The sequence below is a fragment of the Amia ocellicauda genome, chromosome 6 (assembly GCF_036373705.1).
Source record: "Amia ocellicauda isolate fAmiCal2 chromosome 6, fAmiCal2.hap1, whole genome shotgun sequence".
NCBI lineage: Eukaryota > Metazoa > Chordata > Actinopteri > Amiiformes > Amiidae > Amia > Amia ocellicauda.
Window position 1 is genome coordinate 31,939,960 of NC_089855.1, and position 26,908 is coordinate 31,966,867.

At 42.2% G+C, this 26,908-nt stretch overlaps 1 protein-coding gene across 2 annotated transcripts; it reads left to right on the top strand.

The window, feature by feature from the left end:
- Positions 1 to 1,041: 1,041 nt before the first annotated feature.
- On the top strand, positions 1,042 to 24,180 carry tsga10 (testis specific, 10). 2 transcript variants are annotated; one of them, XM_066706936.1, is made up of 21 exons: positions 1,042 to 1,122; positions 3,372 to 3,584; positions 4,626 to 4,691; positions 5,315 to 5,465; positions 6,581 to 6,804; positions 7,046 to 7,201; positions 7,408 to 7,581; positions 8,257 to 8,334; positions 9,398 to 9,549; positions 10,712 to 10,806; positions 11,483 to 11,637; positions 11,871 to 11,926; positions 15,798 to 15,966; positions 16,185 to 16,295; positions 16,605 to 16,790; positions 17,337 to 17,504; positions 18,197 to 18,327; positions 18,897 to 18,980; positions 22,320 to 22,403; positions 23,176 to 23,310; positions 23,985 to 24,180. In XM_066706936.1, the coding sequence occupies exons 1-21, from the start codon at positions 1,087 to 1,089 to the stop codon at positions 24,007 to 24,009; spliced, it is 2,649 nt and encodes an 882-aa protein (XP_066563033.1). In that variant the 5' UTR covers positions 1,042 to 1,086; the 3' UTR covers positions 24,010 to 24,180. The 2 variants fall into 2 exon arrangements, with proteins under 2 accessions (XP_066563033.1, XP_066563034.1); XM_066706937.1 differs by lacking the exon at positions 4,626 to 4,691.
- Positions 24,181 to 26,908: the final 2,728 nt, after the last annotated feature.

Below are 26,908 nucleotides of genomic sequence, written 5' to 3' on the forward strand. Positions count from 1 at the left end.
TTGTTTCCTTCACAAACTTTACAATGGACCAGCCTGTTTAGGTTTTTCTGTGTTTCTGATTGAAGTTGAAATTAGAAGTAATACTGATAACAAATTAAAAACATCGCTATTTAATCTCTTCTTTGGAGGGTTCTTTGCAGGGGAGAAAACTGACAGGTAAATTCAGAGAAAATCAAAATTGACCAAGCACTGCTCAGTTTTAGAGCATAATTCAATGAGGAAACTTTTAATTGGAGAGCTGTTGTCAACATCCAAAGCCTTTGGTTCAAACGTATAGCACAGGTGTACCCCATTGCAAAGATTTGTGGTCACAATATGGTGTGCAATTTCTACACATATTATTTACATCTTGTTACGTACTTCATGGGGGTAAGACATATACATATATAACCGCATTGTTTTTCCTTTTACTTCAGCCATCCCTAAGTTGCCATCTTCAGTTGCTATTTCAACCCAACCACCAATGGCATCCACTCAAATAGCAGGTTTCTCTCTGTAATGAGACATTGAAATGTCTTGCGTATTTCACTTTGGAAGAAATTACACATTAACACACACACAAGCAGCCTCTTAGCATAGTCCCAACTGTTATTTACAACAGATTTTTTGATTCAGATTCATTCATTTATTTTTTCTTGAAGTAATGCATATATTGTTATTAGGGAACTAGTTTATTTCAAACACTTTCTTTTTCACATAAAGCTGCAAACTCTTCTCTTTTAGCTGGAAAAGATGCACAATGTATCTTGTGGTATTGTGTGTGTGGATGTGGGAGATTTTACACTTGTAACACAATACAAGCCGATGGTGTTTGCTATTATGGAAGCAAAACAACCATTAAAACATTCCTGTAATAGTTTTGAATCAGAATGAAAAGCTCATTGATAAGAAAGTTTTGTTTTACACAACGCCAGTCTGGGTTGGCAAGTCAAGACTTGCAAGTTAAACAAATAAGCACGGATAATTCATTGGTTGATAACCAGGTAAGATAGGTGTAGCTTGTATACGTAGTGGGCTTTAATTATTGCTTTCCTGGGCTGCTGGAATTGTCTTCCTTTGAATAGTGGAGCTACACTACAGCTCAAAATGGATTGCAACAGTAATACAGAGGGAGTACAAGAGGTAAGAATTAATATGGACAGATTCAAAAACCTCAGTCTGGATATAAAGAGAAAATCTGTAATTATATATACATATTTTTCAGATCAGAGATTTTTTTAAAACCATGCATGAATAAACATTGTGTTACCTATAATCATTTATTAACTTTTAGTCTTTAAGCATGACCTGGATATTGCATTTAATTGATTCTTGTAGGGTAGATTACAATTTTAAATCCCTTGCTTGCAAGATCGGGGATTAAAAACAGCACAGGTGTGGGCAAACAACATAGAAAGCCACGTCGGATCCTGAACACAAACATCCTGCTGCTTTTCCTTCGGTTTCCACGTGTCGCCGCTTTATTGTAAAAGCTGTTGTCCGGTACGCGAGGTTTCCAAGACAACGGACGCAAACGGCAGCAGATCTGCCTCCTGATTGGCTGGCGGGGTGAGCGCTGTGTAGTGATGGACTGTGATTCGACTGTGCAACTCTGAGAGGAAAGCGGTTTATTACTACTGTAAGTGCTGAGGGAAGAGAAACAACCACAGCCCGTTTACAAACCTGTCCTACAATTCAATTCAATCCCTCGAACCCTTGAATTGAAAGCTCCATTGGAAACAACGGCAAAGTAAGTAGTGTCATTGGGACCCTGATCTAAAACCTGAAATGATTATTTGCGTAATTGTGTCTAGTACAGCTCAAGCAAATGAAACTAATGCAGTCGGTGCCCGTGTGCTTTAGTCGTGTGAATGAATGCTCATGCGATTGTATGTGAACTGAGAGGGGTGGGAGAGCAGGCAAGCGTGCCAGCTTTGCTCCTAAGAAACGCCTATCTTAAGATAGCATTAGGTTAAGTGTAGCACTGAGGGGATTTGTGTGCACAGCGATCATTGTGCAGTTAAGGAGGGAATGGGAAGCAATGCAGCGGTAATGTGCATGCACTCTCCTTAGTGCAATGTGAACAGATCAAGCACATCCACGCTTTCTGGCCATCGTCCCTCAAAATGTAGACTAAACACAAGAGCGAGCGCATGCGTATTGTTGTGTCAGTTGTGCAGCGTTGCAGACCGTGTGCAGTTTCACTTCAGAAACGTTACCTGGGTTAATGCGCTCAATCACACATCGCATGGGCAATATTGAGATTTAATACGTTGTTCCACCAGATTTGAATATAGTGCTAGACTAGTGCTGAGCTGGGTCTGTCAAGCCAGCTGATCTAATCAACGGTGACACTTTAAATAACAACATATGTATGCAAAACTAGACTTCATCTTGAAAATCCTGAACTGATGCCTAAATTAACTCTGAAATGAGAAAATGCAAATACAATGCAAGAGGCCTGCAATCATCGCAAAACACATCTTTTCAGTCACACGTTCACCTCCCCCTCACTCAAATATTGATGTCCAGTACTGATATTGATCATGATGGAGGCCTGTCAGATGGAGGCCCCAAGAGTCAACGGCTTATCGGACATTAGCATGAGAACATGTCAAATACGTTTGGTTTCTTCACAGGGAGTACTGTCGGACAGTCCCCTGCTGTAGAGGGATTTTGTACAGAGACACTTGTTTGAGATTATTAACCCTTATCATATATGACCTCCCCTTGCCCATTCATATCTAGGGAGTGGCTGTCCATAGAAATTCAGCTTGAACCTTCAGTTCTCTCTAGGCTGAATCAGTGTTCAGCTAATTCTGAAAAGATGTATGTGATTAATAGTAGTTTAATGAACAACACTTATTAGAACATCAAGTTTACAAACGAGAGGAGGCCATGCGACCCATTGTGCTCGTTTGGTGTCCATTAATAACTAAGTGATCCAAGGATCCTATCCAGTCTATTTTAAAATGTTCCCAAATTTTCAGCTTCAACCACATCGCTGGGGAGTTTGTTGCAGATTGTGACTACTCTCTGTGTGAAGAAATGTCTCCTGTTTTCTGTCTTGAATGCCTTGAAGCCCAATTTCCATTTGTGTCCCCGGGTGCGTGTGTCCCTGCTGATCTGGAAAAGCTCCTCTGGTTTGATGTGGTCGATGCCTTTCATGATTTTGAAGACTTGAATCGAGTCCCCATGTAGTCTTTTCTGTTCCAGGGTGAAAAGGTTCAGTTCCCTCAGTTGACCCACATGTATTGCTTTTATTTAATTATTTCAACTACAACTGTATGTGGTTACTGGGCACTGGCTTTCCATTGCTGGGGGTGTTAGAGCAGTATTAATTTGTTAGGCTCACCCTTTTTGATCAGTGGCTGTTGGTTGTGTCTTGACAGATCGAAAGCCCGGAGTCTGTTGGTGCTCTGGAGCGCTGCCTGCAGGAGCTGCAGGGGGAGAAACAGAATTTGAGCAGCCAGGTGGAAGATCTGACCAAGGGGAATGAGCAGCTTTGCCAGGAGCTCAGCCACATCGACAGGCTAGCCCAGCAGCTGGAGGAGGAGAAGGAGAAAGCCCTGGAAACTGCAGACAAGGAGGTGGAAGAGGCCAAGGTACGGTGTGGCAATTCTTATACCCCACCATCCATTTCCTTTAGTGTGAACCGGACAGGGTCCCCACAATGGAATGAAAGGACTATTGAGTGTTCTCGCTCAAGAGTGTCCACAAGATTTGTCTGTCCCAGCGCTTCCCTTTCTCTATGTTTTGCAAAGTGTTTTTTATTTCCTGAATCTCCTTCTCTCCTGGGGGCGTGTCTGCTTTGGATAAAAAAGGGCATTTCTGTTAATTTGCATAATGAACATCTCCTATATGTTCTCTCAGGATGAATGTGGGTTAGCGTCTACATTTAAATGTACAAGATCTGGCTTTGGTGACTAACTAAACGTATCAGTGATTTACATTTGCCTCCAGTATTTAGGTGATGGTGGATTGGGCATCTCTGGGACCAAGATTAGACACCCCTGACTTAAATTACAACATCCATAATTGATCCCATGGTTAAACTGACCTCAGAAATGTCGTGAAAGGCCAAACGTGATCCTATGAATAAGAAAGACAGAAGTCCAAGCCTGCCTGGTTTAGTTAGTTAGCAGTGTAAGGGAGAAAGGCGCCCTCTGCAGGGGGGAAGCAGAGGAGCACTGCAGTAAGACCAGTGGGAGGGAGCGTGATTGGTATTCTTGCAGCATGTCTGCTGTTGTTATCTGGAGGTGTGGGGTAGAATAAGGACACGAGGAAGAAGTCAGCTGCATAGTACAAAAATGCCAGCATCAGTCCTCTACAGTATCCTTTCCCCTGTGTGCTCTCTCCAGTTCAGGCCTAAAAAATGCTCTATTTCAACACTGGGATTGGGATTGGGATGCAATGTAATTATCGATGCGTGCGTTCCTGAAAATGTAAGGGTCAGAAACTCAAACTGACACGGAGATCTCACCGGGCCCCCAGGGATAGACAACAGGACTGAATGAGGAAAATAGAAATGCTGCCCAATCACTAAGAAGTGGGTGACTTGCAAGACAGAGTAGCTCGTACTGAAGATCTCATGAGAAAAGTGAAGATAGTCAGTGTGTAATGGATGCCTTCCTTTTCTTTCCAAGAGTGTCATTGAGAGCCAGCAGAGAGAAATCAGCTCACTGAAAGACACCATCCACAAGCTTAAAACAGTATGCCATCTCTTATTTTAACACCACTGCCGATATATATATATATATATATATATATATATATATATATATATATATATATATATATATATATATATATTTTTTTTTTTAAAGGTATACCTGTATCCAGTCACCATTACAGTTGACCTCCATATTGCAAATTGTAACATTTAACTACAAAGTGTGTATATGCTATTTTAGTGGAAATGCTACCAGAGATACACTTCTGTGTGCTTTAATACATCTGTAGCGATGCCGCCAGTATGTGATGTACTTCTTTCTTGATTAGAAATAAAAAATAATAATAATATGTAGATACTGAAGATGATAATTTTTTTGAGGAAAAGTAGAACATGCATCTCTGCAGTTCTCTATGTGCCTAGGGAGAGAGCGTTTTGCGGGGAGGATGCTGTGTTTTGCACCCTGTGTTCAGGCTGTGAGACCAGCAAGATATCTCAGCCACTTTACTGTGTGGACATTTTTTAATCATTAGAACCTAATAATGATAAATGAGAAAACAGATTTTTGTATGCTTGTTTATAATTGTTTTTCAAGAACACACAATTCATTTGAGCTCTAAGGTGCCAGCCTCCTTTACTTGACATTCCTGTTTTTTTTCTTAGGAGGCAGAATCTTTCCAGGGTGACTTGGGGCAGCTTCAAGCACAGCTTAGAGACAAAGCTGAGGTGAACCAGGACCAGGACAGGTTACTGGATCAACTGCAGGTGGATAGGGATAGGCTTGCCAGGCAGGTGGAAAAGCTTGGCATCTTGGGTAGGTTATGCTGGGAGTTGCAGGGTGGTGAGGGCCTCAAGCCTCTGTATTTTGTGAGGAACGGACTTACAAATCAGACTTTTATTAGAAGGAAATATTTATAGGTGGGGAAAAGGAAAATACAGTTTATTATTATTATTATTATTATTATTATTATTATTATTATTATTATTATTATTATTATTATTATTATTATCTCCAGCGCAGCTCTTTGAGTAAATTACTGACAAAAAACGCCTCCTTACTCGTCTGCAATAGAAAAAATAATGTGAATAATAATTCTGTCCGTGGTGGCCATTCCCAGGTCAGGGCAGATGGGGGTTTTCTCCACAATGACCTTGACATTGCCAGAGCTGTATTGGTTCTGTTTATAGGTGTATGTCTCCATCTAGTGGGTGTTAGAACGCACTGCCCCAAATATTGCGCTTACAAATGTCAAGAGCTGTTCAAGAATGGGTTTTATTATTGTTTTCTGTATATTTGTATAAATTCATGTAAATTTATATAATTATACATTTATATAGTTCCTCCTGCTAACAAAATAATGCTCAGTTACTTTGAATTCCATCAAGGCTTTATTTTTGGTCTGTCCATGAAATTCAGTAATGATCCAATAAAGAATTCACATGAGAGTGTAACCAAAGGATGGCACTGATTACCTGCAGTGAGAATGATGTGATGCCATGAGCAACAGGCCTTGACACTATGAAGTAACCCTAAGCAAGTTTACCCTGGTTGATTATACCATACAATTTTAAGTGCTTTCCCACAGGTTCCACATGCTCACCAATGTGCTTCACTATGCTGGACCATGGGAATACAATGATATGTCTTTATACATTTTTCGATGGCCTGTTTACTGTGGTAGCCCATGGTTTGTTCATGGTAGAGTGTAGTGAAGCACATTGAAGATGTGCTAAAATCATACGGAAGCACTGAAAAACTATGCTACATCCCCAGTAAAACCATGTTAAAAGTGCAAAACTGCCATGGTCAATTATCCAGGGTAAAGTTGCACAAGGGCAGCCTGAGTAGGAACGTCTTCCAACCCCATTGACAAGTTTGGAGCTTCATCACATTGACTCTATGGTCAGCTGTCCAGTTTCTTTTTGCAGAAAAAGAACAGTTGATGCATACAGGGTCCTGTCTCAAAGGGAAGCTCAGTAAGAGGGGAAACAGATCATCTCGCCTGGACTCCTTCGTGAGGAGTGTGGAGGAAGACCGGGACTTTTACAAACGAGAGGCGGACACCTTACGGAGAATGCTGCAGAACAGGCACTCCAGCCCCATGCGGAGTGCCTCTCGGGGCCGCAGCCCCACCAAGCAATCCCCAGTGAAGGTGAGGGTTGGGGGGTGTAAGGTGATCATTGGTGTAGCACACCTTATAATCCTCATGGCATTAAAGCATGGCACAAGTTGGTATTTTCAGTCCAGTTTCTTAACTGACAGTATCCTTATGCAGGCCTGGAGTGTTTCATTTTGGTACCAGTATTATGTATGCATTTGTCATTTAAAATGCGTTAGCAATGCATGTGGTGGTGCTGGTGATGATGTGTTTCCTATGCTGGCTGCCCTTGCAGGGAGGGAGCTATGACTCGGAGTTAATGCGGACCCGGCGGGAGAGGGACGAGCTGCAGGCCATGATGGACAAATATGAGCGCCACATGTCTGAAATCAAGGGCAACATCAAAGTCCTGACTGCAGACAGAGACAAGGCCGACTCTCTGTACCAGCAGGTAGACTATCACCGGTCACAGTAGGACCTCCTACCAAGACAGGTGAAAAACACAAGGGGCAATGATGGAGACCGTCAGATATTTCACATTAAAAGGGCTGCACTTACAAAAAATCACGACAGTAGAGTCGGTGTCATGACTTCTTGTCAGCTCTGAAAGCACCACACTTTGTGGAGAAGTATGGTCAGTGTGTGATGTCCTCCCAGGCCCAGGAGGAGATCGCCAGGCTGCGGCGAGAGATGATCCGGTCTCCCCGTGCCCCCAAAAGCAACGTGACGGCCCAGAGCATCCTGCGGCGCGTCGAGGCCGAGAGGGACGAGGTGGCCGCAGACCTGCGACGCATGAGCACTGAGAGAGACAGTCTGTGGGAGAGGCTCAAGGTAAGGGGACCACCATGCCAGAGCTGCTGCTACACAGGGCTTTAGCTTTGCTCAGAGGCTGTAAAAGGTTTATTATGCATGGACCTCCAGATCATGAAAGATTTAAAAAAATGCTTTAAAATCACTATAAATCATAAAAATGAAATTGATTGCACTGGCATCTCTAAACTCTATGACTTCTCTCTCCCTTGAAGTAAGCAGCCTCTCTCAAGACTGCTTGCAGGGGCTCATGGGCCCACTGGGTTTCCACTGACCACAGCTAGATCATCTCTGGCTTAGATCAAAGAGACAGTACAGTGCTGGATTCCTAATCAATCCTATTCGCAGCTCCATCTGTAATTTCTGCTTTCCTTCTCTTGACTGGGTCAAAACTGGAACCGTATTTCAGTGTATAAGGATGGGGAATCAGTAGGTTGAATCTGATTAATTCTCTCTTGTTCCCATCATCTTCTCAGCAGGACAGGAATGCACTACAATCAAGTCAAGCTGAATGGTCGAATCAATTGTGTGAATACCAATACTTTTGCTAGTGATATCGAATTAATTAAATAACTACATCATCTGAGTGACAGTGGCAGTCCTATGCTACTGCTCCAAGACCAGTTTTGAGATAAAGCTGTTTGTCTTTTCCATGTGTTCACCTGATAACTGGTTTTCCTATTCTTGCCTACGCAGATATCGAAGGAAGCAGCCATATCTCAGAGGGCTCACCTGGAGCAGAGAGTGGAGGACCTGGAGTCCACTGTTTTCAAAGTAAGAGCAGGCTTTTCTGCTGTGTGTCTGGCAGGAGGGACCTTTGGAGCCAAGCTGTTATTGCTCATTAGTAATAATGCTCAGACTTTTGCTATTCAGACACACACACATGCATATTTATCCATCTTGACATTAAAATTTGCATGGAAACAATATCATAAAACAAATGGGGAAACATCTTTCTCAGTCATGATATTTTGTCAGATGGCTATCGACCAAGCTTGCTCAACTCCGTCCTGGTGGCCGGTCAGGTTTACTACATAATTCAACTCCTTATTCGCTCAATGATCAACTGAACATAATTTCTGAGTTCTTAAGGGACTGACAATTCTCACCTATACAACCTGCTGAACGGAGGCTCCCCCAGCACCAGAGCTATGCACCCCCGCTATGGTTCTTCAAGTACTGAATTTTCTATGGAGGAAAATGAGAAAACTGAATTTAGGTGGAGAAGACAAACTGTCCCCTTTTTGTCACGTTGTGGGCAGGTACATGAATAACTTTGGGGCCAAATACATTAAACTTAACATCACATAAAGTTCATCCCCCTTCTTCTAAAAGATTAAAAACAAACGGTCAGTGATACAACAGGGAAGAAATGCAGCACTTAATCAACATCAATTAACGCAGGACATTTTGGATGATGCTTTCTCGTTTCTTGGTGTTTTTTTCCTCGTCAGAAAGAACAGGCGTTAACTCAGTGAGGGTGAACGTTTTCATGAATATGGCTCCTTACGTATAGACTCGCTTATCGTCTGACTTCCAGGAGCTTTTCACTTAACTAGTGTACTGACTACAATGTGATAAGATGCTTTTGCGTACAAACATTAAAGCTTTAAATCTCAAAGGACACTGAAGGGGAGAAACTGGCGATGGAAAGTGCATTGAAATGGGCAGTGTTCTTTGCTCTTGGCTACTGCATTGCACTGCTTTGGGATGTCCAGTAGTTGACGGCCCTTGACTGCCCGGACGATCAATATCACTCCATAAGACGAAAGTTGAGTCCGGTTTTCCTTTAGCTTTCCTCCACTTTATCCGTCTCTCTCTCCTGGTGTTTGCTCAGCTGGAGAAGGAGCGTGATTCCCAGGACACCAGGCAAGCCATGATAAAGGACGCCATGCAGTCTGTGGAGGAGGAGGTGAGAGAGATGAGCCACAAAGCAGCCATCACTGAAGAGGAGCTGGCCAGGACCAAGGCAGAGTGCAGCAGGCTGAGGTAACACTCACACACACTCACATACTCCTAGGCACTCACACTCATATCTCACAATGAACTGTACTGCTCTCACAGATGTCAGTGCTGCAAAATAAATGCCTATAAACTTCACTTGTTTGGACCTTGACCTTGTAGACTAATTGGAGGCTTAGTTAGACTTACACAGTGACAACCATAAATACATCCAATAAAGCAGAGTATTGGCTTTATACAGGGCCTTCAGTAATCAGACCCCTGACCAATTCTCTCATATTACTGAATTACAAATGGTGCATTGAAATTTCGTTCTGTTTGATATTTTACACTGAAACATTGAAACGGACTTTGGTTTTATGGTGGGAAACATTTTTAAGAAAGTATTCAACCCCTGTGCTCTGGAAGCTCCCAGTTTAACGAGACCTAACGAGGACACAGCTACCTTACCATTGGCCTCCACCTGTGAACCATTTGCTGTTGCTGTCACATTTTCTGAATAAACCCCCCACTGTTGAAGGATCATTAGTCAGGCTGTGAATCTGAAGGAAAATGAAGCCAAAGAACATTCTATAGAAGTTAAGATGCAGTAATACACATGCATAGATTAGGAAAGGGTACAAGGGTGTTTGGATATCCCAGTGAGCACAGTTGGATCAATAATCAGGAAGTAGAAGCTGCATCACATCACCCAGGCACTGCCAAGAGAAGGCCGTCCCTCAAAACTCAGAGCTCAAACAAAATGGAGACTTGTGAGAAAAGCCACAAAAGGGCCAACAATCACTTTGAAAGAGCTACAGAGTTCAGTGGCTGGGAGTGGAGTAATGGTGCACCAGTCAACCATATCAAGAGCTCTGCATAACCCTGGCCAGTATGGGAGGGTGGCAAGAAACAAGCCGTTACTCACAAAGTACCATCTGACCACAGACCTTTTCCCACAGCTGGGTCACTCTCATGCTTGCAGGTGGAATTTTTTGAGTAACACTATGTGCAGTGAGGGCTGTGAATCACTATACTAAATTAGGTCATCCCTGAGCATCTGAAAGGAAATGATTGTGCTCTAGGTGAGCGGAAAAACACAATGTGTTTGCAGTGAGAGGCATTGTGATCAGGATGTTCAGGGTAGCCCTGTGTTTAAATGACAAATGGAGGTTCTGCAGTGACAGCTGACGCTGCATTTGATTGACAGGAGCTCCCTGAGTGACACCCAGCGCAAATTGACCACCAAGATATCCGAGCTGCAGACCGCACAGGACAGGAACAAGCTGCTGGATGAAAAGAATGGTGAGAATAGCAATCTCTAATAATTATTTGACCTTCTTACGCTCTACACCCGCTGCACTGTAGGCTGGTGAGCTGAACACATTATACAATGCGTATATCTCACTGCAGATTAAAGTGTAGGTGCCCGTCATCTGAACTGATGCACAAATTCATTTAGTTCAGCACATATTGTTTATGGATTGTTTATGGTTAATATTCCAGTTGATTGACACCTGATTTTCCAAAGTTGCTCAATAAGACCAGCAGTTTAAATTCAGTTCATGACAATTGGCAGTTTTTACTATTAGGATCACTTATAGGGCTTTGTGCAGCAATTTTTTGTGAGCTGTAAGAATGGTACAGTAACCCTGATTAACATCCACACTGCCCTTACTCATTAGTCAATCTTTAACCAACTTGGGAAAACCTGGCCCTGAGCTAGGTACTGAACCGAATATCTTATCCATATTTATTGTGTCTGCTGCCTAAGTTCCCATTCAAGCGTCCATTGTCTGGCCGGCTTACATTCCTCTCCTGTCTAACTAGATCCATCCTCTGGGCCATGTATTGAGCTGTGAGGCAGTGGTGGATGCAGTGAATCCTCACTTGCTAGTAAGGAGCTCTGTGATGAAGTACTGCATTTGTGCCAATCATCTCCCTCTTCCTCTGCTCTGCTGTGTGTGGCGGCTGGTTGCAGACACTCTGCTCAGAGAGATCAACACACTCAGTGAGGAGGTGTACACTCTGCAGACCACTGTGGAGGAGCTGGACAAGGAAAAGGACGGGCTGCAGGGTGAACTGGACGACAAGGCAGAGACCATCTCATCTCTGAGGGACCAGCTGGAGGAAAAGGTATTCACTCATCCCTCAGCAAGACCTGTTACAGTGACATCACCCCCTAGGCTTGGAAGAGCATCTTTGGGCCTAGTGAGTTTGATGCTTGTGTGGGCCTGTGCTTGAAGGTGTTTCCTGGATTGTAGTGGAGGTCGATTAATTAAAAAAAATGAAAACATTTTGTTCATATTGTGTCCAATGGTATTTTTCTTCATTCTCTCAATTTACATTATGGTGTTTTGTTTTTGTAGGAAAAAAGCATCAAGGCCACAAAGCTCAAGATTGGGGAAATGGAAAGTGCAGCAGAGTAAGTTTTGAACCATTGTTAACTGAAAACCGGCCCGGGACTTTGAAACGCAGACCGGCCCACGACCGTGTACATTTCCCAAATACAAATTCACACACCATCCACTATATAAATAATAATATATAAATTAATATATAAATTAATTTATAAATTAATTTTAAAAACCCATGTAGCATCTAAGTCAGAGTAAAGTTAAAGTTAGGTCATTGGACCCATTGTTTGCTCATTGGTGTCCACCAATAATTTAATGATACGAGGATCAAATAAATTAAAGAGAATGCATTTTTTGAAGAGTTGGACCAAATAAACAGATTACAGAAACACTTAAGCCCAGCAGGCAAAATACATTAGAAACAACGTTGTTTCAATGTCATATTTCAGCGTTGAATACACATTGAAAATTGATTGGATTTGCAAATGGAATCGACGTTGAATTTTCAACAGTGAATACAACATTGGATCACCTTGGAATAATCTACATTGATTCAACGTTGGATAGGCAACGTTGAAATTTCATTGAAAATGGGTTGCATTTGCAAATGGAATCAATGTCGAGTTGTCAACATTCCTTCAACATCAATTTAATCAGCAAATGCAAACAACCACAGAAATAGAGAAAAGAAAACAACTAAAATACACTTTCATGGTGTTAACTATACAAAAACAGTACAGGAAAAAAACACTGTACAGTTTCAGGATGAACCTAGAATGAAAACTCTAAACATAATTGTTTTGACTGAAATTACTTTATTTTCATGTGTTAGAAGAAAGACAGTACCCTGCACATATTGTGTAGAAAATAACACAAAACGTGTCATAGTACTATTAACACATATTTTGTGTAGAATTTGTACACATTACTTCTAAGAGTGTATATTAAACCACCTGAAAAACAGATTTAAAAAATGCTATCAATCTTTTTAAAACTACTTATATGCAAGTTATGGTTAGAGAGCACTTTTATACACAGCCACAGTTTTCCAATATGTTGTATACAGCTCTCCAGTTTAATTAAAATTGAAGAAAATAAAAAAAAACATGCACAACGACATTTTTCAAATTTCAAATATCATCAACAGTCACTGATAAAATATTTTAATTGTAGTTACTATTTTGATAATACATTTGAATAATGCACACATAATACAATTTTGTTATCCTGCCCTGAAATATTTTGCTAGTAAAATATTTGAGTTAAACTAGCCTTAATGACTTATTTAAATTAATAAACACTCACAAATATTTTTCCTTTAGAGGAATGCACTTAAATTCTAATTATATACCTTCATCCATTTCTACAGTATATAGCAGTTAAACATTCAAGCAACAAAGACCCTTTCAATAGCCTACACAAAAAATATACACCGATCAGCCATAACATTATGACCACTGACAGGTGAAGTGAATAACACTGATAATCTCGTTATCATGGCACCTGTCAGTGAGTGAGATATATTAGGCAGCAAGTGAATATTTTGTCTTCAAAGCTGATGTGTTAGAAGCAGGAAAAATGGGCAGCGTAAGGATCTGAGCGACTTTGACAAGGGCCAAATTGTGATGGCTAGACGACTGGGTCAGAGCATCTCCAAAACTGAAGCTCTTGTGGGGTGTTCCTGGTCTGCAGTGGTCAGTACCTATCAAAAGTGGTCCAAGGAAGGAAATGCGGTGAACCGGCGACATGGTCATGGGCGGCCAAGGCTCATTGATGCACGTGGGGAGTGAAGGCTGGCCTGTGTGGTGCGATCCAACAGACGAGCTACTGTAGTTCAAATTGCTGAAACAGTGAATGCTGGTTCTGATAGAAAGGTGTCAGAACACACAGTGCATCACAGTTTGTTGCGTATGCGGCTGAGTAGCCGCAGACCAGTCAGGGTGCCCATGCTGACCCCTGTCCACTGCCAAAAGCGCCTTCAATGGGCATGTGAGCATCAGAACTGTACCACGGAGCAATGGTAGAAGGTGGCCTGGCATGATGAATCATGAGCTCAAGGTGTTGACTTGGCATCCAAATTCTCATATCTCAATCCAATTGAGCATCTGTGGGATGTGCTGGACAAACAAGTCCGATCCATGGAGGCCCCGCCTCGCAACTTACAGGACTTAAAGGATCTGCTGCTGATGTCTTGGTGCCAGATACCACAGCACACCTTCAGAGGTCTAGTGGAGTCCATGCCTCGACGTGTCAGGGCTGTTTTGGGACCTACACAATATTAGGCAGGTGGTCATAATTATGGCTGATCGGTGTACAGTGAGGGAAAAAAGTATTTGATCCCCTGCTGATTTTGTACGTTTGCCCACTGACAAAGAAATGATCAGTCTATAATTTTAATGGTAGGTGTATTTTAACAGTGAGAGACAGAATAACAACAGAAAAATCCAGAAAAACGCATTTCAAAAAAGTTATACATTTATTTGCATGTTAATGAGGGAAATAAGTATTTGACCCCTTCGACTTAGTACTTGGTGGCAAAACCCTTGTTGGCAATCACAGAGGTCAGACGTTTCTTGTAGTTGGCCACCAGGTTTGCACACATCTCAGGAGGGATTTTGTCCCACTCCTCTTTGCAGATCCTCTCCAAGTCATTAAGGTTTCGAGGCTGACATTTGGCAACTCGAACCTTCAGCTCCCTCCACAGATTTTCTATGGGATTAAGGTCTGGAGACTGGCTAGGCCACTCCAGGACCTTAATGTGCTTCTTCTTGAGCCACTCCTTTGTTGCCTTGGCTGTGTGTTTTGGGTCATTGTCATGCTGGAATACCCATCCACGACCCATTTTCAAATCCCTTGGTTGAGGGAAGGAGGTTCTCACCCAAGATTTGACGGTACATGGCCCCGTCCATCGTCCCTTTGATGCGGTGCAGTTGTCCTGTCCCCTTAGCAGAAAAACACCCCCAAAGCATAATGTTTCCACCTCCATGTTTGACGGTGGGGATGGTGTTCTTGGGGTCATTCCTCCTCCTCCAAACACGGCGAGTTGATTTTGGTCTCATCTGACCACAACACTTTCACCCAGTTCTCCTCTGAATCATTCAGATGTTCATTGGCAACTTCAGACGGGCCTGTACATGTGCTTTCTTGAGCAGGGGGACCTTGCTGGCGCTGCAGGTTTTCAGTTCTTCACGGCGTAGTGTGTTACCAATTGTTTTCTTGGTGACTATGGTCCCAGCTGCCTTGAGATCATTAACAAGATCCTCCCGTGTAGTTCTGGGCTGATTCCTCACCATTCTCATGATCATTGAAACTCCACGAGGTGAGATCTTGCATGGAGCCCCAGACCGAGGGAGTAAACACATGTTACATGTAGAAAGCGATTGTCCACAACTTTTATTAAAAGCATGCTTTGTTTATAATTAAATTCCGAGGCCATGTAGCTGCACTGCTCAGTCTGGGTCAGTCAGCGGTGACGTCAGATGTGTTGCAGATCACAGCATCGCAAACGCAACGACTCTCGATTTAACATTTTTTGCTTTCAAGTTTATTTACAATTCTATACATTTTGCATTCGATTTTTTTGTTTTTGATCTCAACATGACTGGAAATCTCCCGACGGCCGGTCCGACCCCGATTGTTAACAATAGAGTGCGGTACTGTTTAAAGAACCGTTCCATATTAAATAATGTGTGGAAACATAATCTGGTGGTGGTAATTCAACTATAATTGTTACATTTTTAATAAGTGTTAAATATTTGGAGATTCTTCGGATAAGGGTGATGGACTGAGAGCTCAGTCTGAGCCAAAACCAGCAGACACTGGTGTACCCCAGGACCAGGATGGAAACCACTGCTCTGTAGGGAACCATAACACAGACTCAGTGAGGGGCTGCTTATGTGAGTGTGACGCTGTGGTGCGTGTTGCCGTGTTCACCCCCAGCGGAGTGAAAGAGCAGGCGACGGGGCGGGAGCGGGAACTGGGACGCATGCGCCGTGAGCTGGACTCGGTGAACCAGGAGCTGGAGGTGGCCGGGAAAGCGCGGGAGACGCTGGCCAGAGAGAGCGCCCAGCTCCAGGAGGACCTGACTCGAGCCCGGCTGGACAATCAGGTGAGCCAGGACAGCAGGGGTGAGGGGCTGTAAGTCACGTTTTGGCAACATTGCAAATAAAGTGAGCACAGAACAAAAAGACATTGAGGCAACACCAGTTTTTACACTCTATTATAACATATAGTAATAATATAGTAATAACACAATGTTTTTTTTTTTTGTATTTATCAAATACAAAAATAATATTGGGGGTCATTTATGTTGACTACTCTACCCAGGCTCTGCAGTTAAGACTAGAAGATTCTGGACGGAAAGTGGAGGACCTCAAGTTGAAAATCCAAGACTATGTCAACAACGTTACAAGAACAGAGAATCTGCTTGCCTCCAAGGTACAGTCCTGATAGTTCTCAATGGCCCCAGTCCAACTCTTTTAAATCACCACCTGTGTTTGTCTGAAACTAGTTCACTGTGACTGAGTCCAAAAACTAGTCGGAAATCGGAGGAATGCAATAAAGAAATTGGCTCGTGGTTTCATCTCAGTCTCAGTTGTATCAGGGGTTGCCAAGGAACCAAGCAGTCTGAGCTACAAAGTTACAGGCTGGGGAAGGAAGAGGAAAGTGGAGGGAGCTTGAGGTCACATGGGTCCCAGGAGTGTTTGTCTGTTTGCCCCTGTGCTGAGTGTGGGCTCTCACTGACAGGAGAAGGAGGTCCGAGAGCTGCAGGAGAGCCAGCGTCGAGCTTTTGCCCAGGCAGACGGCTGGGAAGACAAGGCCCGGCAGGCGGAGAAGGAGGCCAGCTCCCTTCGTCTGGACATGCTGAGCGGGGAGTCGGAGAGACGCAGGCTGAAGGACAAGATCGAGTCCTTGGAGGGCAGCCTGGAGGAGGTGAGACACTTCACTTTGGGTAATTCTGTGTCAAGCACCCCGTTGACTTTGTGGACATGCTGGTAAAAAAAGTCATGACAGTAGAGGGAGTGTCGTGCCTTTTTAAGGTGGTACGGCTGGGTTACAGTTTGGTTGTTTTCCTGCTTTGGACTTGATGTGTTGATCTGAGTTACATTTGTATTCAGATATAAACCAAAATTCTTTAAAACTGTAACTAGCCACGACCGCCTTAAATAAGTCACTACAGTACTTCACCTCTTCATAATTTATGTACCAGCATGTAAACACACATTTTCTAGTAAAAAATTCCAGACATGCTTATACAGAGACCCAGAGATTATGCTTAATTAGACTGGACCATGGTACCATGTTATACCATGGTAAATATTTCTAAGGCTTAGAGATGAATAAAGCATGGAAAACAATGTAAAACTATTAAGTACATTGAAAAGAGTAAAGTTCCATAAGGGACCAGTTTGTTTTGCTAACATGTATCAGGACAGCATTTCCAGCGTTGGGACTGTGACTGTGTCTGTGGTTTTTTAGGCCCTGTCAGTAGAGCGTGCCTGTAAGAGCCAGGTCACTCAGCTGAACCAGAGCTTGCTGCACCTAGAGGAGGAGCTAAGACAGGCCCAGACTGAGAAGGCCTCAGTCCTGACTGACCTGGAGTCCACTAGGGAGCTCTGTATCAAACTGGATGCCAGCAAGGAGGCAGTGAGTAGAGACTGAGCAGCCAAAAATGTCCACTTTGTTGTCAGGGGGTATTTCTCATGGGTTATTCCAGGTGACAGATAATATGAGGTGGATTCATTTCTACAGCTCTTGAATAAAAGCCCAGTTCCCAGGCAAGCTGTTCTGAGTCATTTACAGCTTTGACACTGGACTTGAAATAACTGACTTCAACTCACAGTTCAACACATTTCAATTGTAATGCATCAAAAATTAGCTTATTTTTTAATGTGTTAAGCGGGGCTCTTATACATTTCCTTACTGAATCATTTCAACAGTGTAAACATTATTCCATTGACCAGTTGCTTACTAGTAGCATGCTACTGTTTTGGCTTATGAAGTAGGAATATATAAGGAATACAAAATTCACAAATGTAGATACAAATTTAAGAAAACAAAGAAAACTGAGGCATAAGTTACAATACAGTTTTGATAAGGTTTATTTCCAACTAAATTGTAAAAGCCCTTCAAGTAAGCTTTAAAGAAGGCTGTTACTCCCCTCACATTTGTCCTTTGCCAATTCCATTGGCGATTGGAACTCTAAATTGAAGTGATATCCAGGTTGACTAGACGGCACAGAGGCGGAACTGGAATGGAACACGAAGGAATTTGACCACCACTCTGGCAGCATGGCTCTCCTTTACGTACTCTAACCCAAACCATGTTGCTTTTGCCAGGTGCAGCGTGAGCTGAACTCATCCTGCCAGGACAACGAACTCCTCCGGAAAAAGCTGGCCAGCGAGAGGATCACTATGAAGAACATGGAGTTACTGCTGGTGTCCAACCAGGTCAGCAGCGACAGCAAAACGTACGTCCCGTTCCAGGCAGCCGCCCCACTGATGATGACGTGTTGACGCCATGAACGCAATCACTTTGTAGCCACATGGGAAATTCACAGCCATTAGATGTGGCTGTACAGTCTGTAGAAGCTTTCAAATGGGATGTTTCCAAAACACTTGAAACATATCTTGGTAAAATGGTGGCCGAACAAATACACAATGAGGTCTTATGAATTGGCAGAAGGCTTTGATTTCCTGTTATGTAGGAAACAATCAAAGAGGACGATTGTGTTTGGAATGTTTTAACATCATAGGATATGTGTCCCCAATGCTGTAAAAATGTAACTGTTCGTAGAATAATAGAGCAGTGCTTCATACGTCTAGTGGCGTTTTGAATTCTGGGAACACACCCATATAATTGGCATTCAGCACTCCTACACAGCATTGGAAGAACAATGGGTTAGGACAAGTAGGAGCAGTCAAGCAAACAATATTCAACCTTTCAACCTGGGCTTTTTTGAAAATGCCTCAGACACAACCTCACCTGAATCCTGCGCCTTTGTTTTATTCATATTTTTCCTCATTTATTTCTTCTCAGAATGAGTCAGGGCCGGGAAGTGGCGCAGCTTGAGGCCGACCTGGAGATGACCAAACGGCAGCTCTCCACCGAGCGCTCTGAAAGGTGAATGTATGGCCCTGCATCGGGGCTGATTCACACAGGGAACACTCCAAACACTGCAGATGCAAGTCCCTGTGTTCAGATTGAAAATGCTACACCCGATGGAAAAGTTGGAAGGATACACACAGTTTAGGAGAGACAGGCAAAATCGAAGAGGGGGTGGGGTAGCAATATATGTGAAAAATTACATTGAGGCAGAAGAACTCATATTAGATCCCAGTAACGGAACAGAATCTTTGTGGGTGAAACTTTTGGACAAGAGATCTGGAGGATTAGTGGTAGGAGTGTGTTACAGGCCACCAAACTCAGATATTCAGCAAGATGTTGCATTGTACAGTGTAATCAGGACTGCATGTAGCAAGGATGTGGCTGTTATAATGGGGGATTTCAATTTCCCATAGACTGGGAAAGCCCGGTTGGGACTACAGAAGCAGAAATAGAAATGGTAAATGACTGCTTTCTAACTCAGTTTGTCAGGGAACCAACTAGGGAGAGTGCATGGATTGCTTTGATCTTTTCAAATGACCAAGATAGAGTCAGAGGGACGCTAGTTAGAGAACCAATGGCAAACTGTGATCACAATATGGTTAGCTTTGAGGCATTCATTCAAAAAACAAGGTCCAAGTCAATGTCAATGGTCTACAATTTAAGAAAAGCAAACCTTGAAGGTATGAGGAGGCACTTAGAAGAGGTAGACTGGAGCACATTGGATACAGATTCAGTTGTAAATGGATGGTTATATTTTAAGAATATACTACTTGAGGCTCAGGAGAAATTTGTACCAAAACTTAGCAAATTGAGGACCAGAAAACATTGGCCAAAATGGTTTAATAGAGGTTTACAAAAAATATCAAGAGGAAGAAAATGTTGTGTGGCGCATACAAAAGGGACAGAGATTAAACAAAATATATAGAATATGTTGTGCTGCAAAGAGATCTTAAGAAAGGGATCAGGAAAGCAAAGAGGGAAATAGAAAGAAACATAGCTACACCAAAGACTGATCCTCAAATTGGAAGCTGTAGGCATTCAGGGTAATGTAAGTAGATGGATTATGAACTGGTTGATGTATAGGAAGCAGAGGGTGTCGATTAGAGGAGTTGCTTCTAACTGGAGTGAGGTTGTTAGTGGAGTTCCACAGGGATCAGTACTAGGGCCTTTGCTTTTTCTAATCTATATTAATGATCTGGACTCTGGGATAGTTAGCAAACTTGTCAAATTTGCAGATGATACTAAAATATGTGGCTCAGCAGATACAATCTCGGCAGCACAGGCTATTCAAAGGGATTTAGATAACATTCGGTTGTGGGCCGACACCTGGCAGATGAAATTCAATGTGGACAAGTGCAAGGTAATACACGCAGGTAACAAAAATGTCCACTATAATTACACTATGGGAGGAATAGAACTATATGAAGTAACACATGAGAAAGACCTAGGTGTCTATGTGGAATCCTCACTTTCTCCATCCAAACAATGTGGGGAAGCAATAAAAAAGGCAAACAGGATGTTAGGGTATATTCTCAAAAGAACAACGGAATTAATGTTAAGACTGTACAATGCACTAGTTAGAGCTCATCTGGATACTGTGTACAGTTCTGGGCTCCACACTTCAAGAAAGATATCGCTGCTCTAGAGGCAGTTCAGAGGAGAGCAACCAGACTTATTCCAGGTCTGAAGAGAATGTCCTACTGAGAGACTGAGGGAACTGAACCTTTTCACCCTGGAACAGAAAAGACTACATGGGGACTCGATTCAAGTCTTCAAAATCATGAAAGGCATCGACCACATCAAACCAGAGGAGCTTTTCCAGATCAGCAGGGACACACGCACCTGGGGAGACAAATGGAAATTGGGCTTCAAGGCATTCAAGACAGAAAACAGGAGACACTTCTTCACACAGAGAGTCGTCACCATCTGGAATAAACTCCCCAGCGATGTGGTTGAAGCTGAAAATTTGTGAACATTTTCAAATAGGCTAGATAGGATCTTTGGATCACTCAGTTATTAATGGACACCAAACAAGCACGATGGGTTGAATGGCCTCCTCTCATTTGTAAACTTTCTAATGTTCTTATGTTCTGTATGTTCTAAATGAAGGGGCATGTGTGGCAGTGAACTGAGTTTCAGTTTAGAGCTTAGAACAGTTGTTGATCAAACAGTATAACAGAGAGTTGCTTCAAAGCCTAGATCTTTCAGACACCCTTCTAGGCATTTCACCAGGAGTCCATCGCTGTAATGGCTGACATAGAGGACATGTTCCACTAGGTCAGAGTATCCCCTGTGGACTTCTTGAGGTGGCCTGATGGAGACATGAGCCAACTACTGGAGTACCGGATGACAGTTCATCTGTTTGGAGACATCTCCTCCTTAGCCAGTTCCCTCAGAAAGTGAAACCATCACTCTTGTCAAGAATCTGAGGGACCTCTGTGCTAAATGAGGATTTAGGCTCACAAAATGGATCAGCAACAGCAATGCTCTCTTGGGCACATTGCCTGTTAAAGAGAGAGCCAATGAGGTAAAGGAACTTGATTTGGACAGAGAGACCTTACCAGTGGACAAAGCTCTTGGCGTACAATGGACTGTTCAAGAGCATACTCTTTCTTTCAGAACAGCCATGAAGACCAGAAGAGGCATACTGTCAGTCATTTACTGTGTATGACACTCTAGGGTTTCTAGCTCCATTCATCTTGACTGGAAAGAAAATACTTCAAGAGCTCTCTAGCCTGAACTGTGGATGGGATGAGCAGATCCCAGAAGCTTTTGCTGTGCAATGGAAGACATGTCTCTCTGATCTAGAACAACTGATTAGTTTCCAGGTGTCCAGATGTATTAACCCTGCTGGTTATGGAAACATAATATGATAATAAATGTATTTCAAATGAGTCAAGAAGATTCCACACATTTGTTGTAAACAGTCATAAGAGAGGGATCCAGACCCTCTCAATGTAGGTATGTAACATCAAAACTCAACCCAGCAGATTATGCTTCATGAGGGATGAATGCAGATACATTTCTTCAGTCAAACAGTGGATAATAGGACCGGAGTTATTGTTACAGAATGAGCTCAATGTCTGGTAATGTAGGAGCCAAAAAGCCATTAGGATTGTTTAAGAAGAATTATGATTTATTAATCATTTTTGGTTATAAAATATTTTGGATGCTTCAGCAATGGTTTTATTACTTTATACATCATGAAAAAATACTGCAATATTCTGAAATATTAATTAAACTAAAATGAAACATTATTAAACAATTCTAGCCTCAGGTCTGCCTCAGATACAGCCTCACCTGAATCCTGCGCCTTAGTTTTATTAATATTTTTTCTAATTTATTTCTCCTCAGAATTAGCCATAGCCGGGAAGTGGCGCAGCTTGAGGCCGACCTGGAGATGACCAAACGGCAGCTCTCCACCGAGCGCTCTGAAAGGTGAGTGTATGGCCCTGCATCAGGGCTGGTTCACACAGGGAACACTCCAAACACTGCAGATGCAAGTCCCTGTGTTCAGATGAAAATGCTACATGCCACTTGCCAGATTGTAACTCCTCAAAGTCATTTTTGTAACATCTCTTGCATTCAACCAATCAGTGAGCTGTGCTGCCACACAAGCCTCTTATTATTGACCAATCAGAATGAACTGAATACAAAAATCCTATTGTTCAGTGTGAATTAGCAGCAGTGTAGTGTTTGTAGCATCTGTGTGCCCAGCATGAGTCCTGAGGAATGTATGAATTATATTCTTTACATAACACAATTGCCTTCTTTAATATATAGGATGTATTTGAAATATATGTCAGTAATCAATTACATTAAGAAACATAGGGTATATTCAATGTTTGTATTACATAGAAGAAAACTAGCGACTAGCGACAATATCAATAACATGCGAACAACAAATTAGAGATGTTACAGATTAATACTTAACATTCGTTATTACTTTATCGTTGCTGCGCAGGGGCAATTGAGCCACAATACAGCTTTTAATTTCCCATTTGGAACCCAGCATAATATTCATGGTACAATACAGAAGCTTGGTAAATTGAGATTATATATTTTTGTTCAGCCTGTTACATGTTTGAAATATATGCCACATTGGGTTCTTCAGGGTCAAATGTGGGGGTGTTTTGTTGTGGATTTTCCCGTGTCTGTGTTTGGCTAACCACATGTTGTGTGATGTCTCCCCTCTCTGTGTGCCCCTCAGAGAGCGTGCAGTGCAGGAGCTGCGCCACCAGGGCCTGACCTCCACGCTTCGCGCCTCCTCTCCCATCCGACGCTTTCGGGCCTCCTGGTCCCCAGAGCGCTCCTACCTCACTAGCCCAGATAGGGCAGTGGACAGGTGAGGACACGGCCTGCTTTAGGAGACTGAGATTGAACCTTTACACCAGGGCTGACCTGATTTGCTCTCATAAGGTTCTTGATTTTGAAACTGATTCACTAGGAATCTGGAATAAGCAGCAGCACAAAAGTGAATAAGGTGTGTGGACTCACCTTCTCATGTTTGCCATCTTTATTGTGTTCGTCTGTGTTTTCAGCACACACAAAAAGCAGGGAGAATGTTTGTACCAGAGTCTGCACACCCTAAGTAAACACATGGTTGTTTAAGCTTATTCCATAGAGAGAAAGTAATTGAGTCAGTGGAATCTGTTGGGTAAACCTACACACTTCCTGTGTATTTTTCTCACCGTATTACTCAATTATTCTTCAATTAAATGTCGTTGTTGCTCTTCCATGAGCATATATGATATTTTGTTAATCTACAATGCTCTGCACATTATCCTTGCTACTGTCTGTAATATTGAACCCTTCACAGTAGTGGTTGGTGTTAGATATGTTTTTAAACAGACATAGTGAGCTGCAGAGTTTAAAGTTTGCAATAGTGTTGTCTTTTAAGTGTAAATTTCCTATTTATCAAAATTCTATTTCCAATTCCATTTGATTTAGATGCATGCATTTGCTCTGTGCTTTGTGTACTGGTACTTCAGTATGTGTGTGTGTGTGTGTTTCTTTCAGGGGTGTCCGAAGCAGAGAATTTTAAACAGCTCCTACCTCATCTGTCTGTGGATTACTGTAACTCTGTGACGAGTTACTGTGAAGAACTTTTTTTTTTAATTGAGACCACCTACAGTTCATCAAGATCACTTATGATATTCCGGTTGCCATATTGTCCGAGCATTGGCATAATTAAAAGCTGAACCTCTTCATCTCACTTTGTGCAGCTGTTTCTGTGATAACCTTGATTCTTCCTGTTGTATGCTAATGTTTGACTTGAACCAAGAACCAAATGAGAGTAAATTAAAAACATAGATAACACTGACCAGGGCCCAGAGGGAAGGCTGAGCAAGAACCTGTAACCCAGGAATTACAAAAGGACTACTATGACGTTAGAGGTATATTTGCCCACGGTGAAAAAGACAGAAGCCCCAGGATTACATGGCCAATTTTACATATCTCGTCTCTGTTTCTTTTCCCAACTCTTGCCCCTGTTCAGAATCTCCAGCTGTCAATTAATCTCTCTCCTGTATTTACATCCTTGTCCTGTATTCACAACACAACTTGGGGGTCAGCCAGTGTCCCCATCCTGTCTCTGCCAAGCTGACTCCTCCTGACAGCGGAGATTAGTTGTCGAATGGCACCGGGCCTGAGTGTGCCCTGTGAGCCAGAGGAGATCAAAAGGGGTAACTTTCAGCTTTCAGCTGCCCTTGAAAGAAAAGCAATACTTTCAGGTACTTTTCCCACCTATTTAATTTTTTGGTTTACTGTATTTTTTTTAAAAGCAGGTTAAAAGATGGCTCCAACATGACGTTTGTCCACAGCAAGTCCCAGCCACTTTGCATCTCCTTCTCTGAGACCCATGTAATAGGAAAATTAATGAATTGTGGTCTGTATCAACTCCGGTTTGTTGGTTTGAAAAAAAAAAAAAGAAAAGGATCTGATACAGACCAAAATACATTCATTTTACTATTTGTATTTGTACTAGCCTATACTAACCAGCCCAGTCAAGATGTTGAGAATCTGCCTCCATTTAATTGGGCTTGTCTCCTACTGTAAACAAAAGAGTGATTAAACTAATACACAGTAATATAAAACCCCTGAGTTAAACTGGGAACATCCCATTATTGTTACTGTTATTGGAATTAGCATGTTATTAATAAGACCAGCAGGATTACACCTGCTTTCTTCAGGCGCTGCGTTTTCCTGCTGAAGAAAGCATTAAGAACAATTCACACTTCTTAAAAGCCCAATTGGCTTGGTGTCTTTCAATACCTATGTCTGACTCCTTTCAATTATGCAATTATCTTAGTGCCTTCTCAATCTATAATACAGCTTGCAGTGGACCGGTCCCAATGAAGATATATATTTTTAACAATTAATGTGTTATGTTTCTTTGTTTCTATTACCTATGTGTTATGTAATTTATTGAAATAAATGCGAATGTCTGCTTTTTAACATGATTGATCATATTTTTTATATATAACTAGACAGCCTTTGATGTTTCTAGACGATTGGAAATATTGAAATAAAAGCTTCACGTTTATAATCTTGTGTTTTATTATATTACGTTGCGTGTCCGTTGGTCTACAAAGTTTTATAGCTAAATATATATGTAGCTTTATGATTATTTAAATATTCTGTCTATTATGGAATCCCCCTTCAGTTTTTCTAGATTATGATTTCTGCTGATTTGGGGGCTAGACATCGGGCTTTTAGAAAGCAGTTTTTACCCTGGCATTAAGTTGTGCAGTATTGAATACACAGTAAAAGGCTGAACAGGGAGCTAATTCCAGACTGGCTATGCAGAAAACAAGTGATTCAGTTACTCATACACAGACTGCTGTAGTACAGATGCATTCTTATTCCTTTGATCTTTTCATCCCTGGGACTGGAGACACCGAGCTCTACAGGGCTGCAGACCGGATTCTCATTCTCACAGATATAAAAGCGTTGCGTCTCCTTTTCGCTGTTGACGTCAAAAGCTCTTTGTGAGGTCTGTGGGATGATGAAAGAAGAGTAGTGAGTGGCAGTTATAATATTCTGAGTCCTCGGACACATTCTTTAACAAAACAATAAAATAATTACTAACATCTTAACAAATGACTGAAGGCAATCACTCAGCTTAAATCTATTGTGGTTTTAAATACCATCCATGTGAACTACTAATACACTAACAAGAGTAAGTGAGTTTTTTATTCCCTCAGGGGAAGCATTTGGAAAAGTATCTAGTGAATCCTAAAAATATATTTTAGATTGGATACAGGGGATTATTCTAGGGGGGGGGGGGGGGGGGACAAGAAAAAACAATTTTACTGCATTTTAATTCCAGGCTATAAGGCAGTGTGGGAGTGTACACTCTCAAGGCACTGTCTGTATATTGGAGGTTGTGAGAGTTGAGCACTTATTATGGGGATCATAGCACTGAACTCTGACTTCGAAAGCGAATACAGGGTAAAAAAATCAGGCAAACACTTTTTGTTTTTCACGGAAAAAGTAATGTCATCCTGTTAATTAAACAGTATATTTTGCTGTAATATCCTGCAGAACGCGAAAGCTATGGGTATCATTTCACAACGCGGCAGCTTTACTCTACCTCTACAGACGTATTTAATAAAGCAAGAGACTTTAAACCTTGTATTAAAAACTTTATAAAATCTATACAAAGCTTCATATGTAAATTAAGTGGCTAACTTGTCGACCAGCTGTCTAAGAAACGAGGTTAAAGGCACACTATTCTCCGGAAGAAGGTGGCGTTGGCGTCGCGCAGAGTTCCGCAGTTCTGCGCGGCTCCGCCAATGGGACCGGCGGGATTCCGCAGATCTGCGCAGAACTGCGGAAATCTGGGCAAAAAGAACGTACCCACAAGTCTGCAATTGCACCTGCCAGCTATTGCTTTGGCAAGGGGGCCTGCAGTGTTTGTTTGCCATTGGCTGGTGCTCTTA